Source organism: Podarcis cretensis, assembly GCF_951804945.1.
Source record: "Podarcis cretensis genome assembly, chromosome: 2".
Lineage (NCBI taxonomy): Eukaryota > Metazoa > Chordata > Lepidosauria > Squamata > Lacertidae > Podarcis > Podarcis cretensis.
In genome coordinates this window covers 8,942,257-8,960,407 of record NC_137171.1, presented here as the reverse complement: position 1 = coordinate 8,960,407, position 18,151 = coordinate 8,942,257, and the positions used below count along the sequence as shown (strand labels likewise).

Below are 18,151 nucleotides of genomic sequence, written 5' to 3'. Positions count from 1 at the left end.
AGCTCTGCTGAACTTAGTTGCAGGGATACTCGTCCTGATTTCTGTGGTATGGAACATGTCTGCTGTCTTACAAAATGGGGAAATTGACTGGTGCTATTCAATACTTTTATAAATGATTTGGATGATGGAATAGAGGGCATGCTAATCAAATTTGCAAATGACTGCAAACTGGGAGGGGTTGCTAATACACCAGAGGGCAGAGTCAGAATTCAAAATGACCTGAATAGCCTAGAGAGCTGGGCCAAAACCAACAATAAAGAGTTCAGTAGGGAGACATGTAAGGTACTAAACCTGGATAGAAAAAATGAAATGCACAGGTGGGGGACACTTGGCTTGACAGCAGTACCTGTGAAAGGGATCTGGGAGTCTTAGTCGACCACAAGCTGAACATGAGTCAACAGTGTGATGTGGCAGCTAAGAATGCCAATGCAATTCTGAGCTGCATCAGTAGGAGTATAGTGTCTAGATCAAGCGAAGGAATGCTACCACACTATTCTGGTTGGTCAGACCACAGCTAAAATACTGTGTCCAGTTCTGGGCACCACAGTTGAAGAAGGATATTGTCAAGCTGGAGCATGTCCATGTCTATTGATGATATCCTATAACATGAAAAAATGATATCCTATAACATTAAAAGTAAAAATCCCAAATTTGTCTATTTATTCAAGGCACTACCAATAAACACTCCTCCAGAGAAATGAAAGAGCTGACCAAAAATGTACATCTATGAGTACACATAGGAAAGAAATCCAGAAGAGGAATAAGCTAAAGGGAACAAGGACACAAATGCTAGAGAACACGTAAAAGTGGCCTCCATGTGATTCCCTTCAACCGTAAAGAGTAAACAATCAGATCCAGATCCATGCAGATCTCTACAGTTTGTTAAGGACGTCGGGAACTGTAGTTTCTTCGGGGCTCTGGAAAGCGCAGTGTGCCAAGGGAGCTGAGAACTGTAGTTTAAGGGTGCTGGGACCTGTAGCTCCCAAGATGTGCATATGCATGCGTTTGCTTTAAGCACAATTCCGCAACCCAAAAGAAGGTTTATCATGAGGACTACACTCTTGTGCACGGAAATGAAATTACAAAACCTACTTTTTTATATTTTTAAAAAAATTAAAAAATTGACAGTGTAGGTTTGCTTGGAAGGGACTTGAGTGTTGTGATGTACCAGGTTGCTTATAAGTGCATATCTATATAACATATGGGACTAAATATGTCTATGTCTGAACTGTAGTTAAATGCGGAGAAAATATTTGCGGTTCCTACGGAACCTACGGGGGGGGGCACATCTTTAAAGTTCTTAAATGTTACAAACATTATGCATGAACCTATCCTTTTGACTTGACAGCTCAGGGAAGATAACAAGCTTTATGAATCCTATAAAATCAACCCCTGTGCCAAGTTCCTCCATTCCAGCACCATTTTGCCCTTGGAAAAAAGACTCTTTCCCCTTCCACCTCCCCAAGCTTGAAGACATCTGTACACACCTCCTGCCCCAGGAAATGCCCAGAGGTGACAATTGCTGGGCTCCTTATTCTCATCCCCAGACTTGCCCCCGGGTCCAGACATGCCAAGGAAGTTCTGTTGTACTTTGGGTGGTGGGTATTTAAGACATGTTTGCCTATGATGCTAAGCTAATACTGTACTTGGGTGTTGCCCTGACATAGCTGTCTATGCTAATTTTGTGTAACCCTCTCCTTTTGTGACATGTTAAAGGTAAAGGTACCCCTGCCCATACGGGCCAGTCTTGACAGACTCTGGGGTTGTGCGCCCATCTCACTTAAGAGGCCAGGGGCCAGCGCTGTCCGGAGACACTTCCGGGTCACGTGGCCAGCGTGACATCGCTGCTCTGGCGAGCCAGAGCCGCACACGGAAACGCTGTTTACCTTCCCGCTGGTAAGCGGTCCCTATTTATCTACTTGCACCCGGAGGTGCTTTCGAACTGCTAGGTTGGCAGGCGCTGGGACCGAGCAGCGGGAGCGCACCCCACTGCAGGGATTCGAACCGCCGACCTTTCGATCGGCAAGTCCTAGGCGCTGAGGCTTTAACCCACAGCGCCACCTGCGTCCCTTAGTGATGTAGCAATGATGTATTGATGATGCTGTGCAAACTGTATTCTGACACACGCTGGGAAAGTTTTCAAAGTCCATGTGGCCCCATGCTCTGGGTTCACTGGCTGCTGTTGAACCTGTTGCGCAACAATAAAGGCTCTGAGTCTACTGACTGCTGTTTTGCTCCAAACTGCTTGTTTGCTGGAATTTCCTTTTTTGACTGACCACATGGACCTGTGGGGGGACCTGTACCCCGAGGAGCTGGGCTGTTGAATAGTCTCTCAACCCGGAATTTTCCTTAACAGTGTGGAACCTCTAATGGAGCTATCGCCCCACTCCCCCCCAAAATATTGTTTCTTAGACTGTCCCTGTGGCTGGCTTTTTGTTCTTTTAAGAAAAGCACATTTCACATCAAATTTAGCTGTGGATGAAGCTGGGGGAAGGGAGGGGTCACTCTCTCTCTCCTAAACCTCTCCTGTCCACCACACCCTTTTCTGGGCACAATTATGTTAGACAGTCCACCCCTATTTCGTTCCAATGCAGAGATAATGCCCAATATGCTGCTATTACTATTACTATTACTATTACTATTACTATTACTATTACTATTACTATTACTATTCTTAGCTTTGGAATGGTCATGGGGGATAATTCACAGAAAATGTGTGGCTTACTGTGTTTCTTTTCTTAAAAAGATCTGTTTGCAAAAGGTTTGTATAGAAAATCAATCAATCAATTAGTAATAGGTCCTCAAAACACCTGGGGAGGTACTGCTGCTAGAAACTATTCCCCCTCCCCGCCCGTCCCACTTCTAATGCAAACGCCCTTCCTCAATCAAGATGGGATTTCAGCTAAAATAGAGTTGGACAACTTGGGGGTTTAAGCAGGAAATTCAAGGCAGCCCCCTGCCTGAATGAGACTGGAGGGACTGTTTAGGAGAGAGATCCAGACAAACCTGCTTTTGAATCAGGGAGGGGTTTGCCTGAAATCCCGCCCAGCTGAGCAGAATTTAAGCCAGCTGCCTGGCTCTTGGCAGGATGGCACACCGAGCCTCCTCACATCTGTTCAAAGGAGGCTGCAAAGCGGGGGGACATGCTTGTATCATTTCGTGGCCTTCTTTATTTCTGTGTTCTTGTTTATTTCTATGCTCTTTTAGATGTGGCTTCATAGCCGAGTGGGGGATTTGAACCCCGGTGCCTCCCAGGTCCTTGTTTGGCAGTCTAACCAATAGGCCACACTGCCTCTCCATCTTCCTGCTTGAAGCAGCCCTTAATTGGGGACCTATATTCCTGCATAAACCAGCTTTCTTTTTAGGACTGTGAACTTGGCTTTGCAACGCCGGTAGCCGTACCGTACACCAAGAATCCTGGAAATTCTTATGCCAAGGAAATTCTTATGGTTCAGGGCCTCATGCTATTAGCCTTTCTTGTACATGGAGATCCTTTATGAAATGCATTCAGGCCCATCAAACAAATCTGTGCTGAGATACACATACAGTATCACCATTTTTACTGCTGGAACTGCTCTGAATCTGACTTCTGGAAGAACGTGTTTTAACTGCACAGTGTCCTGGAAAAGACACTCTGTTTTGGGAAAGAAGGGAACTGAGTTCCCTTCCATTTTCCACTTTCCTGATGTTCCAAATGACCAGTACCCTGGAGTTATGATTTGTGGTGTTGTCAGGATTCTAACTGGACTGTAACTGACCTAAGAATTCTGCAGAGCAGTTGCTGCTGTGGCTGGCCGGCTGCTCAGGCGAATGTCAGCTCAGTGGCCAACAGCTCAGTCTTCTTGAGGCTCAGGAGCACCTAGCAAATACCTGCTCTGTTCCTGGCACGCTAGTCTCTAGCTGAGGAAGGCATTTCACGTAAGTTTATGGATTAAACATTCCTCACTATGCCGTCAGGTGTGTTTATGCTCAGTGGGAAAGGATAGTTGCAGTAAAGGTAAAGGGACCCCTGACCATTAGGTCCAGTCGTGACCGACTCTGGCGTTGCGGCGCTCATCTCGCTTTATTGGCCGAGGGAGCCGGCATACAACTTCCGGGTCATGTGGCCAGCATGACTAAGCCGCTTCTCGCGAACCAGAGCAGCGCACAGAAACGCCGTTTGCCTTCCCGACGGAGCGGTACCTATTTATCTACTTGCACTTTGAAGTGCTTTCGAACTGCTAGGTTGGCAGGAGCAGGGACCGAGCAATGGGAGCTCACCCTGTCGCGGGGATTCGAACCACCAACCTTCTGATCAGCAAGTCCTAGGCTCTGTGGCTTAACCCACAAAACAGCAAAATCATGAGCAGCTTCCCATCCACAACAGGTTGCTGAGGTTCTGGCCATTTTCACAGGAACAATGCAACAGTAGATTAAATCAGTAGCAGTGTGCTGGAAGAAAGTCTGAGTTGCGGCTTCTCTGGATCAGATGTCTCTACCTAACCAGGGGGTGGGAGAGAGCAGGGGAACACTTTCTTTTGCTGCTTCTTTCTGTGCATGGAAGGAAGAATGCAGGAGGGAGGATGTCCTTCAATGACTAGACATGCTTGTTATTCCCTCTCTCACTGCATGTTGTCTTCTCTTTTGTTTCCAGGATGTCTGCCAATGTCTTCCTGGGTCCCCTCCTGGCCAAACCCCCCATGCGGGTGAAAGAAGACTCCCTGGTGGCCAGGTGGCTGAGATTCGTGTCCTGCCTCCAATTATCCGCATTCCTAATGGATATTTTGGCTTTGCCGATGTGCATTGCATCCACACTCAGTGTCAACTGGAGAGTGTGGCGTGTGGAAAACGTCAAGGGAATCGGCTCTGGAAACATCTGGATTGGAATCTGGGATGCCTGCTTTTGGAAAGACCCTTCTAACGACGGCAACTCTTATTACCATTGTGAAGATCTCAGTGAGCAATATCCAACCCTCCCGAGGGAAATTTTTATTGCTCAGGACTTAATGGTCTTAGCTGCCGTTATGAATTCAGCAGCCCTTGTATTACAGTCATTTGCTCTTTCCAATGTGCTCGAGCCCGGAAAACACAAGGATTTTCTCTTAACCTTTTTTGGGCTTGGAGCTCTGCTGAACTTATCTGCAGGAATACTCGTCCTGATTTCTGTGGTATGGAACATGTCTGCTGTCTTACAAAATGGGGAAATTGACTTCCCCGAAACTTTTGAATTGCCTCAAATTCCCAGCGAGCAGCATATTGGACCTTCTATTTATCTAGGCTATATCGCTGCGGGTTTCCAGCTGCTGAGTGCAGCATTGGTTGGGATGGAGAGATGTTGCATCAGGACCTCCACAACAGATACATCTCTAATAGAAACTGTAGTGGTGATTACCCCAGGAAGTGGGATGAAAAGCCAGAGTCAAACTACTTGTTCGAAGTGTGGTTCTTTCCTAGATCTGGTAATTCAAGAGAAATCCTCCACAGTGGAGATGGAGGAAAGCTGTGCAAGTGATCTTGTCATTCCCGAGGAATCCTGCGCAGTAGAGATGGAGGAAAGCTGTACGCCCCAAAGCTCACCTGAAGGACATCATAGTCCACCTGAAGTCCCAAAACATACTATTATACATGTTATACCCTACAACAGGGAGTCATAAACTATCAGACCCAGATCAACGCAGATCGCTCCATACACGGATTGATCTGTGTGGATCAGGATCTGATAGTTTTGTTTTGGGACTTCAGGTGGGCTTTGATGTCCTTCAGGTGAGGAGGCCCTTTTTTATGACTAGTAGTTATTTATTTATTTATTTATTTATTTATTTATTTAAGATTTTGTTGATTTACAAAAGTGTGCAATGTCTCTCTCTCATGTTTTCTCCCCCCATGTAACATTTTTACAAATCATTTTCATTTGTTGAGACATTAGGAAGAATAGGGGAAAGAGGTGGAGGGGGGTAACGATGGGTGGGGGTGGGGTCGGGTGGCGATTTTTCTATTTTACTTACTATACGTAGGGTTTGGTGTTAGCATTGTTTGTGCAGGTTCTTTGCTGTTTGCTTGTAATTAATAAACCAATTAATAAACCAATATTAATTAAAATATTGACTCTGTTCACATGATCTTGGCTGGTCTTAATGCACGCTCTCGTCCCGTTTTTCAGAGCCTCCTCCAGAGCAGACCCACTAAAGCCTAACTGGTGGGTCTACTCCTGTGTAGGATTCTGTTCTTGATAATGTGCACTTGGGTCTGGGTTAAAGGTGGATCTACATGGATCCTCATGGATCCTCCACTTTTTAAAAAATAACTCCAACAAATGCAGCGTCAACTCACACCTGGAAGGCATGCCTACAGACTGGACTATCAAAAACGTGGATGCAGCACAACAAAAACATGGATCCGAGGCATGGATCCTCATGAATTCATATGATTTTTATAGTGAAACAAAATAAAAACACCATGATACTGCAGACCACTTTTTAGTCTGTAAGCAGAACCAAAAAAACCACGCATCCACAGTTTCGTGCCACCGAAATGGAGCAAAAACATGGTTAAAAAACACGCATCCTGATGGATCCTCATGATTTTTGCATTAGATCAGCCCAAAGTCACCATCAGATCAAACATCATGGCCATGGGCACAGTATCCACCACAAAAATCATTGATCCATGGCTTCCTGGCGACATCGTATCCCAAAAACGTGGTTTTGAAGCGCGGATCCTCATGGATCCTCATGCTTTTTGCATTGGGCCAATCCAAACTCAATGTCAAATCACACATCATGTCTAGGGTCACAGCTTGCACCACAAACAACTTGGCTCCACGGCTTCCTGGCCACTCCATGGCCCAAAAACGTGGTATTGAAGCACGGATCCTCATAGATCCTCATGATTTTTGCACTAGATCAGCACAAAGTCACCATCAGATCAAACATCATAGCCATGGGCACAGCATGCAACACAAAAATCACGGATCCACGGCTTCCTGGCGACACCGTAGCCCAAAAACATGGTTTTGAAGCACGGATCCTCATGGATCCTCATGCTTTTTGCATTGGGGCAATCCAAACTCACTATCAAATCACACATTATGCCTGCACCACAAAAAAAACCTCAGATCCACAGTTTCCTGGCCACTCCATGGCTCAAAAATGTGGTTTTGAAGCACGGATCCTCATGGATCCTCACTCTTTTCACATTGGGGCTCCCCAAACTCAGCGTCAAATCACACATCATAGCCAGGGGCACAGCCTGCACCACAAAAATCATGAGTTGCACTACAAAAATCACAAAAATGCCCTTACCTGCACTGTAATGTCACCACTGGAACATTATTATTAGAGCCGATAGGAGAATATATGACTATATATTGTACCAATATATGGTTCATCTTCAAGAACAGATCAAATACATGCCAAAGTATTAAAGAGGAGAAAAAATATGAAACTGCTTACATACTGTCAACTAATATCCAGATTCAAGAAAGACTGTATGGCAAACATTTAAATCAGTGAAAAGACAGAATTTAAGTCCATCATAACAGAGTTCTACCTTTTGGGTAAAATTTATAAACTATTACTCAAATATGACACTGAGCCCGAACAAGCAAAACCTTATATGACAAAATGGATGCAAAAATTTTAAGAGCAGTTTACAGTGGAACAATGAGAACAATTATGAATAAAGGAATAACATTTACTGCAAGTTAAGCCCTAAAACAAAATTGGTACAGTGGAACCTCGGGTTGCAGACATAACCCGTGTCTGAGGCACGTCCGCAATCCACAGCGTTCGCATCCTGAAGCGCCACGCCTGCACAGGTGCAATTTGGCGCTTCTGCGCATGTGCGAGTGGTGAAACCCGGAAGTAATATATAGTAGAAGAAATCTATATAAATATATGGTATTTCTCCAATAGCAAACTACCTAGAATTGGAAATAATACCACTGCTTTCAGATAGGCATTGATTCAAAAGATTTTCCAGAGGTTTTCGTGTGTCCAGACTGTCAATCCACTGTGGCCAAATAGATTTTGAAACTGCGAACTGCAACTGGGAAAGTTGGTGATGAGCAAGATCTGTTCCCATTTCCCAACACAGAGACCATAGAGCAGTTTCTGTAGAAATCGGCTAAGTGCCTTTATAAACATTCAGCTTCTCAAATCGAACCCCATCATGAATCTTTCAGGTGTAGCTGTTGGAGGTGGAGGGCAGAGAATGTGCTAGTCCTTACCTCCCTCCTCCCAGCCCCATGATCTGTTGCCCAATGGGCTGAATTTAAGGGCTTTTGCATGTAAAGGGCAAGCTTGTTCTTTACTTGTTTAGACTCTTAAAACTTGGGAAGAGATATTTGGCTCCATGATCAAAATGACCAAAAGGGTCAGCTTCTAGAGGACTGATTCTCCTACCCTCAGCCCTAACTCTGTTGAGTATTTTTTGTTATGAGACTGAGTGTTTGGGGCTGATGCTGTAGCATTCTTGCCTGGGGATTTGGTGGAAAAACAGAAAAGTGACCCTCACCTAACTCTCCAATGCCCTTCAACAAGAATGCTGTAGAAAGTATTGCTAAGCCCAAAGGGAGGCAAGAATTTGCTTCAGCTCACCCCGTTAATGGAAGAGCAAAAGCTATGTGTGTGTCATTCTCAATCAGTCTACTTTCAGGATTGATTTTAGAACCCTCTTATATCAGGCCACATGGTCACTGGAGGTGGCCCCATCATGCAGACGTGACTATCCACACAGGGACCATCTATTTTTACTTTTTCCTGATACTGGATTTTAAGCTACAGTTACATCTTTTAAAACAGCTGCTCGTATATCGCACTGTATTCCACCTGCCTTCCAAAGGAACACGTGGCTCTCCCCACATAGCGTTGAGACTGCTGATCCAAAGTGATCAGTAATTTTTACGGTAATTACAATCCTGCTTTCCCTTGTACCAGCTTACCTTGACTGCAGTAAGGCCTTTGAAAAGGTCCCCCATGATATTATTGCAAAAAAGCTAGTAAAATGTGGGCTAGACAAAGCTACTGTTAGGTGGATTTGTAACTGGTTGACGGGCTGAACCCAAAGAGTGCTCATCAGTGGCTCATCTTCATCCCGGAAAAAAATGACTATTGGGGTTCCACAAGGTTCTGCCCTGGGCCTGGTGCTATTCAATACTTTTATAAATGATTTGGATGATGGAATAGAGGGCATGCTAATCAAATTTGCAAATGACTGCAAACTGGGAGGGGTTGCTAATACACCAGAGGGCAGGGTCAGAATTCAAAATGACCTGAATAGCCTAGAGAGCTGGGCCAAAACCAACAATATGGAGTTCCATAGGGAGAAATGTAAGGTACTACACCTGGCTTTAAAAAAATGAAATGCACAGGTGGGGGACACTTGGCTTGACAGCAGTACCTGTGAAAGGGATCTGGGAGTCTTAGTCGACCACAAGCTGAACACGAGTCAACAGTGTGATGTGGCAGCTAAGAACGCCAATGCAATTCTGGGCTGCATCAGTAGGAGTATAGTGTCTAGATCAAGCGAAGGAATGCTACCACACTATTCTGGTTAGTCAGACCACAGCTAAAATAATGTGTCCAGTTCTGGGCACCACAGTTGAAGAAGGATATTGTCAAGATGGAGCATGTCCATGTCTATTGATGATATCCTATAACATTAAAAGGAAAAAATCCCAAATTTGTCTATTTATTCAAGGCACTACCAATAAACACTCCTCCAGAGAAATGAAAGAGCTGACCAAAAATGTACATCTATGAGTACACATAGGAAAGAAATCCAGAAGAGGAACAAGCTATAGGGAACTAGGACACAAATGCTAGAGAACACGTAAAAGTGGCCTCCATGTGATTCCCTTCAACTGTAAAGAGTAAACTATCAGATCCAGATCCATGCAGATCTCTACAGTTTGTTAAGGGCGTCGGGAACTGTAGTTTCTTCGGGGCTCTGGAAAGCGCAGTGTGCCAAGGGAGCTGAGAACTGTAGTTTAAGGGTGCTGGGACCTGTAGCTTCCAGGATGTGCATATGCATGCGTTTGCTTTAAGCACAATTCCGCAACCCAAAAGAAGGTTTATCATGAGGACTACACTCTTGTGCACGGAAATGAAATTAGAAAACCCTTGGTTTTTATATTTTTTAAAAATTGACAGTGTAGGTTTGCTTGGAAGGGACTTGAGTGTTGTGATGTACCAGGTTGCTTATAAGTGCATATCTATATAACATATGGGACTAAAGGGGGTGGGAAATATGTCTATGTCTGAACTGTAGTTAAATGCGGAGAAAATATTTGCGGTTCCTACGGAACCTACGGGGGGGGGGGGGCACATCTTTAAAGTTCTTAAATGCTACAAACATTATGCATGAACCTATCCTTTTCGACCGGACAGCTCAGGGAAGATACCAAGCTTTATGAATCCTATAAAATCAACCCCTTTGCCAAGTTCCTCCATTCCAGCACCATTTTGCCCTTGGAAAAAAGACTCTTTCCCCTTCCACCTCCCCAAGCTTGAAGACATGGGTACACACCTCCTGCCCCAGGAAATGCACAGAGGTGACAATTGCTGGGCTCCTTGCTCTCCAAGGGAAGCCAAATCTCATCCCCAGACTTGCCTCCGGCTCCAGACATGCCAAGGAAGTTCTGTTGTACTTTGGGTGGTGGGTACTTAAGACATGTTTACCTATGATGTTAAGCTTATACTGTACTTGGGTGTTGCCCTGACATAGCTGTCTATGCTAATCTTGTGTAACCCTCCCCTTTTGTGACATGTTAGTGATGTAGCAATGATGTCTTGATGATGTTGTGCAAACTGTATTCTGACACACGGTGGGAAAGTTTTCAAAGTCAATGTGGCCCCATGCTCTGGGTTCACTGGCTGCTGTTGAACCTGTTGCGCAACAATAAAGGCTCTGAGTCTACTGCTGTTTTGCTCCTAATTGCTTGTTTGCTGGAATTTCCTTCTTATACTGACCACATGGACCTGCGGGGGGACCTGTACCTGTAGTCTCTCAACTCGGAATTTAACAGTGTGGAACCTCTAATGGAGCTATCTCCCCAGCCCCCAAAATATTGTTCCTTCAACTGTCCCTGTGGCTGGCTTTTTGTTTTGTTTTTTAAGAAAAGCACATTTCACATCAAATTTAGCTGCGGATTAAGCTGGGGGAAGGGAGGGGTCACTGTTTCACTCCTAAACCTCTCTTGTCCACCACCACCCTTTTCCGGGCACAATTATTTTAGACAGCCCACCCCTGTTTCCTCCCTATGCAGAGTTAAGGCCCAATAAACTGCTATTAAAGGTAAAGGTAAAGGGACCCCTGACCATTAGGTCCAGTTGTGGCCGACTCTGGGGTTGCGGCGCTCATCTCGCTTTATTGGCCAAGGGAGCCGGCGTACAGCTTCCGGGTCATGTGGCCAGCATGACTAAGCCACTTCTGGCAAACCAGAAGTTTACCTTCCCACCGGAGCGGTACCTATTTATCTACTTGCACTTTGACGTGTTTTTGAACTGCTAGGTTGGCAGGTTCTGAGACCAAGCAACGGGAGCTCACCCCGTCGCCGGGATTCGAACCTCCGACCTTCTGATCAGCAAGTCTTAGGCTCTGTGGTTTAACCCACAGTGCCACCCGCGTCCCTATGTTGCTATTACTATTATTATTATTATTATTATTATTATTATTATTACTATTACTATTAGCTTTGGAATGGTCATGGGGGGTAATTCACAGAAAATGTGTGGCTTACTGTATTTCTTTTTTTAAAAAGATCTGTTTGCAAAAGGTATGTATAGAAAATCAATCAATCAATTAGTAATAGGTCCTCAAAGCACCTGGGGAGGTACTGCTGCTAGAAACTATCCCCCCTCCCCGCCCGTCCCACTTCTAATGCAAACCCCCTTCCTCAATCAAGATGGGATTTCAGCTAAAATAGAGTTGGACAACTTGGGGGTTTCAGCAGGAAATTCAAGGCAGCCCCCTGCCTGAATGAGACTGGATTCCCCTGCTAAAACGAAGAAGGGGGACTGTTTAGGAGAGAGATCCAGACAAACTGAATCAGGAAGGGGTTTGCTTGGAATCCCGCCCAACTGAGCAGAATTTAAGCCCTGCTCATCGGCTGACATTGAAAACCAGACATCGCCCAGCCCTGGGCAGGATGGCACACCGAGCCTCCTCACATCTGTTCAAAGGAGGCTGCATAGCGGGGGGACATGCTTATATCATTTTGTGGTCTTGTTTTTTTCTATGCTCTTTTAGATGTGGCTTCATAGCCGAGCAGGGGAATTGAACCCCAATACCTCCCAGGCCCAAGTCTGGCAGTCTAACCACTAGGCCGCACTGCCTCTCCACCTTCCTGCTTAAAGCAGCCCTTAATTGGGGACCTATATTCCTGCTTAAACCAGCTTTCTTTTTAGGTCTGTGAACTTCATTTTGCAACGCCGGTAGCCGTACCGTACACCAAGAATCCTGGGAACTGTAGTTTGTTAAAGGTGCTGGGAACTGCAGCTTTCTCAGGGTTTTGGAAACCACATTGAGCTCTTTGGAATTCTCAGAGATTTTTTGGGGGGAGGGGCTGTTAATAGTTGCTGCGGAAATGAATTATTCTTGTGGTTTTCTGTGTACGAGATCCATCCCAGTATATAATCACTACGGTTTGGGAGGAGGCCAGTTGTTTGGAAAGCACAAGGTCGACAGAAAAAGACACCCAGACTTTTGTGGACTGTGGTAGATGAGGACAGAGGGAGACTGCGATTTGGGGAGAATGTATCTTATTCTAAGTAAAGCTTAATCTCACAGAAACAGAAAATATGTTTGACTTTCTAGGAAAAGGCACTGCTGTTCAGATTGCGAGTTACCCAACCTCACAATTGCTTAAGATCATGCAAACAGACCGATAGCCCATTCTAGTCCAAGGCACTGATGTCCACAAAAACCGGACGGATGATTCAAGGAAGCTTCCGGGCAGCGCATGAAGGCACTTAGCTCTTCCCCCCTCCCAGAACTGATATTCCAGGACAAACCTTTGTTTTGATCCTGCACATGCATCTTTTGCTCATCTTTTGGGTTAACTGTGCAAATCGTTCCTGGCATCCTGAAAACTCAAAGAGTTACAAAGGCACTTCTCCAGTTGTGCACTCTGTGGAGAATTCTGCTGCAGAAACCGCCTTCATGCGTACAGCTGCCTAGAGTGACGTGCAGAGAAGATGTTAGGATCTTCCAAATTACTGCTTCAAAGGAGCATCTGAGGCCACTGTAACTGTTTTTGTTCTTGGGGAAATTTTCTAATCACAAAGCCAGGATGCCCAAGAACTAAAAGGGTGGAGATCTGGGAGGGTGACGGAGAACTTGGTGCTGCTCCCTTAGGTTCTGCAGAGAAGGAGGAGCCAGGAGATTTGGAATATTACCCAAAGAAAAATACAGCAGGTGAAGGGCCTGTGGCAGAGGGGGGGACCTGGCACCCTACTCTGCTGCCTATTTGCACAATTCATGTAGCAGTATAGAGCATGCGCAGCAAAACCTCATTGCCTTTCGGAATACTGCGTTTGCTGCTTCCCATTGAATACCACCAGCCTTATCCCACAAAAGTTTTGAATCATGCCCCACAGCCAGGCGATGTTCCTCCGGCATCAAGGGGAGCCTCTTTTGCAGGGCTAGTGAGTCTAGGCCTAGGCCAGGTGAAAAGGGCTTTGTAGGGAGTGGCCTTCACACTCACAGCCAGGCAAATTTATTCATACCACACCATATGGCAGCCATTTTTTGCCATCCACCATGGCAGCCATTTTGTGTTTTGCTTTGTTCTCATTGGTAGCCAATTGGTGGACTGGCCCATGTAGCACTTTCTCAGAATTGGTCTGGCTCCGTATAAGGCAGCTTCTTCTGTTCTTATCATATGAAATACCCCACTTTGTATATTAATAGGAGCACGGGATGTTCTGCATCCCTGCACTTGGGAAGAACTTGTCAGCCAAACCCCTGCACGGAAGTGTATCTGCATGAAGACGGTCAGCACTTTTCTATTGGATGGGTGTCACTGAGCAGAGTTTTCAGTGGAGATGGTGTATCCGGATTAAGTGGGGGAAACAGAACGGGAGAGCATTTGGGTGTCGATGATGTCATGCAGATACAGAACTGGACTTGCGTATTTGACGGGGTGAGCTCCCGTTGCTCGGTCCCTGCTCCTGCCAACCTAGCAGTTCCAAACCACGTCAAAGTGCAAGTAGATAAATAGGTACCGCTCTGGAGGGACAGTAAACGCCGTTTCTGTGCGCTGCTGTGGTTTTGCCAGAAGCGGCTTAGTCATGCTCGCCGTATGACCCGGAAAAACTGTCTGCGGACCAACATCGGCTCCCTGGGCCAGTAAAGCCAGATGAGTGCCGCAACCCCAGAGCCGTGACTGGACTTAACTGTCAGGGGTCCTTTACCTTTACCTTTTTAAAAGCACTGCACACTGCCATGCGATGTGAAAGTGCTTCATCTTATCAATGGTCACAACTCCTGAAATGAATGGATGGCTCCAATGCTCGATGTGCTGCCTTCCTTCAAACATTAACATTTGTGTATGTTCTAAGGTGCTTAAAATAGTCAAAAAGATGACAGCTTTTAATTCCTCTGAATTTGATATCTACTTTAGATTTCTAAAGGCTGGCTCCCAAAGTTATTTCAGGTGAAATCACACACACACACACACTTCAGTGGAAACTGCATGCAGCTGAGCAGCTCACATTCGGAGCATCAACACAGAAAGGAAAGGAAAGAAAGCAACACAAATATTTCGACGGAAGTGTCTTAGAAAAGTGATTTTAAATCATGGGCAACTAGGTTCTGAAAATGGTGTTGCCTGTATTGGTGTGAGTGATGGGGTCCCATGGCACAAATTCCATGTGGTCCCAGTGCAAAGGAAAAGAGCTAAGATCTTCTCCCTTACTATAATATCCAAACAAGATGTGATGGGGAAGAAGAATGAGAGGTTTGTAAGGAGTCTTCAACAATTTTGCCACGGCAATTCTTATGGTTCAGGGCCTCATGCTATTAGCCTTTCTTGTACATGGAGATCCTTTATGAAATGCATTCAGGCCCATCAAACAAATCTGTACTGAGATACACATACTTTATCACCATTTTTACTGCTGGAACTGCTCTGAATCTGACTTCAGGAAGAACGCGTTTTAACTGCACAGTGTCCTGGAAAAGACACTCTGCATTGGGAAAGAAGGGAACCGAGTTCCCTCCCATTTTCCACTTTCCTGATGTTTCAAATGACCAGTACCCTGGAGTTTTGATTTGTGTTGTTGTCAGGATTCTAACTGTAACTGTAACTGACCTAAGAATTCTGCAGAGCAGTTGCTCCTGTGGCTGGCCGGCTGCTCAGGCGAACGTCAGCTCAGTGGCCAACAGCTCAGTCTTCTTGAAGCTCAGGAGCACCTAGCAAATACCTGCTCTGTTCCTGGCACGCTAGACTCTAGCTGAGGAAGGCATTTCAAGTAAGTTTATGGATTAAACATTCCGCACTATGCCATCAGCTGTGTTTGTGCTCGGTGGACAAGGATAGCTTCAGTAGCAGATAGCAGAACAGCGAATCATGAGCACCTCCCATCCACAACAGGTTGCTGAGGTTCTGGCCATTTTCACAGGAACAATGCAGCAGTAGATTAAATCAATAGCAGTTTGCTGGAAGAAAGTATGTGTGGATCAGATGTCTCTACCTAACCAGGGGGTGGGAGAGAGCAGGGGAACTCTTTCTTTTGTTGCTTCTTTCGGTGCATGGAAGGAAGAATGCAGGAGGAAGGATGTCCTTCAATGACTAGACATGCTTGTTATTCCCTCTCTCACTGCATGTTGTCTCCTCTTTTGTTTCCAGGATGTCTGCCAATGTCTCCCCTGGTCCCCTCCTCTCCAAACCCCCCATGCGGGTGAGAGAAGGCTCCCTGGCAGTCAGGTGGCTGAGATTAGTGTCCGGTCTCCAGTTGTGTGCATTCCTGATAGATATTGCGGCCTGGATTATGTGCATTGCCTCAACAGCCGTTGTCAACTGGCGAGTGTGGCGTGTGGAAAACATCAAGGGAATCGGCTCTGGAAACATCTGGATTGGAATCTGGCAGGTCTGCTTTTGGAAAGACCCTTCTAACGACGGCAACTCTTTTTGGCATTGCGAAGATCTCAATGAGCAACATCCAAGCCTCCCGAGGGAAATTTTTATTGCACAGGACTTAATGGCATTAGCTTCCATTATGAATTCAGCGGCTCTAGGATTAATTTCATTTGCCTTGTATAATGTGTTCGAGCCCAGAAAACATAAGAATTTTGTGTTAACCTTTTTCAGGCTTGCAGCTTTTCTGAACTTAGTTGCAGGGATACTCGTCCTGATTTCCGTGGTATGGAACATGTCTGCTGTCTTACATAATGGGGAAATTGACTTCCCCGAAACTTTTGAATTGCCTCAAATTCCCAGTGAGCAGCATATTGGACCTTCTATTTATCTAGGCTATATCGCTGCAGGTTTCCAGCTGCTGAGTGCAGCATTGGTTGGGATTGAGAGATTTTGCGTCAAGACCACCGCAACAGATAAATGTCAAATAGCAACTGTAAGGCTGATCACCCCAAGAAGCGCGGCAAAAAGCGAGAGTCTAACTACTTGCGGAAAGTGTGGTTCTCTGCTGGATCTCGTAATTGAAGAGAAATCCACAGATGAGATGGAGGAAAGCCATGCGGAAGATTTTGTCATTCCAGAGGAAACCTGCGAAGAGGAGATGGAGGAAAGCCATACACCCCAAGGCTCACCTGAAGGACATCAAAGCCCACCTGATGTCCCCAAACATACAATTATATATGTGATTCCCTACAACAGGGAGTGGTAAACTATCAGATGCAGATCCACACAGATCGCTCCATACACAGATGGATCTGCGTGGATCAGGATCTGATAGTTTTGTTTTGGGACTTCAGGTGGGCTTTGATGTCCTTCAGGTGAGGAGGCCCTTTTTTATGACTAGTAGTTATATATTTATTTATTAAAGATTTTGTTGATTTACAAAAGTGTGCAATGTCTCTCTCTCTCTCTCTCATGTTTTTCCCCCATGTAACATTTTTACAAATCATTTTCATTTGTTGAGACATTAGGAAGAAAAGGGGAAATAGGTGGAGGGGGGTAATGATGGGTGGGGGGTGGGGTCGGGTGGTGATTTTTCTATTTTACTTACTATATGTAGGGTTTGGTGTCAGTGTTGTCTGTTCAGGTTCACCTGAAGCGGATGTCGGAATTGTAGGCGAGAGAATCGCAGAACGGAAGAGTTGGAAGGGAGCCCATGGGTCATCTAGTCCAACCCCCAGAAATGAGGGAATCAAGAAGGGGCAGAAGTGAGAGAATGGACCCAATATTTGTCAGAATGGACCCAGTAATAATAGAAAACATGCTTTTTTAAAGAATAGATTTGAATGCCAGCTCATTCATTCCATGCACATTTTTGAAAGGGGGTGGGTGGGTGGGTGGAAAGAGTGAATTCATCACCAGGGAGCTTCCAAGTCCTGGCAATTCACTCCTTGCATTTATTTAATATTTGAAGATTCCTTCTTGCTTCAACTTTGGGTTTTTGGGGAGTTTTATTTTTTATACAAGATAAAAACACAAATAAATAAGACAACCATAATAATTTAGTTAGACCCTGCCCATCCGGCTGGGTTTCCTCCTCTTTTAATTCTAATAGAGCATTAGAGTTCTGATATAAAAGAGGGAAGATAAGTTGCAGCTAAGGGTGGAAAAGAAAAAAACATCTTAGGAAATGGGATGGGAAGCAGATAATAGAAAATGGGGGGGGGGGGACTTACTATGTAACGAATCCTGATGTGCAATTTGTGGAATTTTAACAACAACAACAACAACAACAACACAACAGAATACTTAATAAAAACCAGAACAGAAAGAAACCAAACCAATCCCTACCCCTTATTAGGTATTATCTAGATAAAAAGCAAAAACTAAAGGACACAACTAATTCAATCCCATTCATTCCAATAGGCTTACTCTGAGTAGAATCTCACTGCATTGTCACTGCAACTTCTTGCATTAGAGTATTTGGGTAATTTTTAAAAAGCCATGCAGAAGATTTTGCCATTCCAGAGGAATCCTGTGAAATGGGGATGGAGGAAAGCCCAAAACATACTATCATACATGTTACTCCCTGCA

At 45.1% G+C, this 18,151-nt stretch overlaps 1 protein-coding gene across 6 annotated transcripts in view; it reads left to right on the top strand.

Moving 5' to 3' along the window:
* LOC307210707 (claudin-34-like) overlaps positions 1-17,125 on the top strand; it is a 219,286-nt gene extending 202,161 nt beyond the window's left edge. For 3 of the 6 annotated variants that reach the window (XR_013836089.1, XM_079966850.1, XM_079966849.1), the window contains one exon: positions 4,634-6,180. Coding sequence is in view for 2 of the 6 variants with exons in the window: in XM_079966850.1 (XP_079822976.1) it covers positions 4,634-5,633 (1,000 nt within the window). In the remaining 4 variants the exon portion in view is untranslated. Of the gene's footprint in view, positions 1-3,794; positions 3,919-4,633; positions 6,181-14,647; positions 15,453-15,829 lie in introns of those variants that run through there. The other 3 variants (XR_013836090.1, XR_013836088.1, XR_013836087.1) reach the window with 3 other exon arrangements.
* The last annotated feature ends 1,026 nt before the right edge of the window (positions 17,126-18,151 follow it).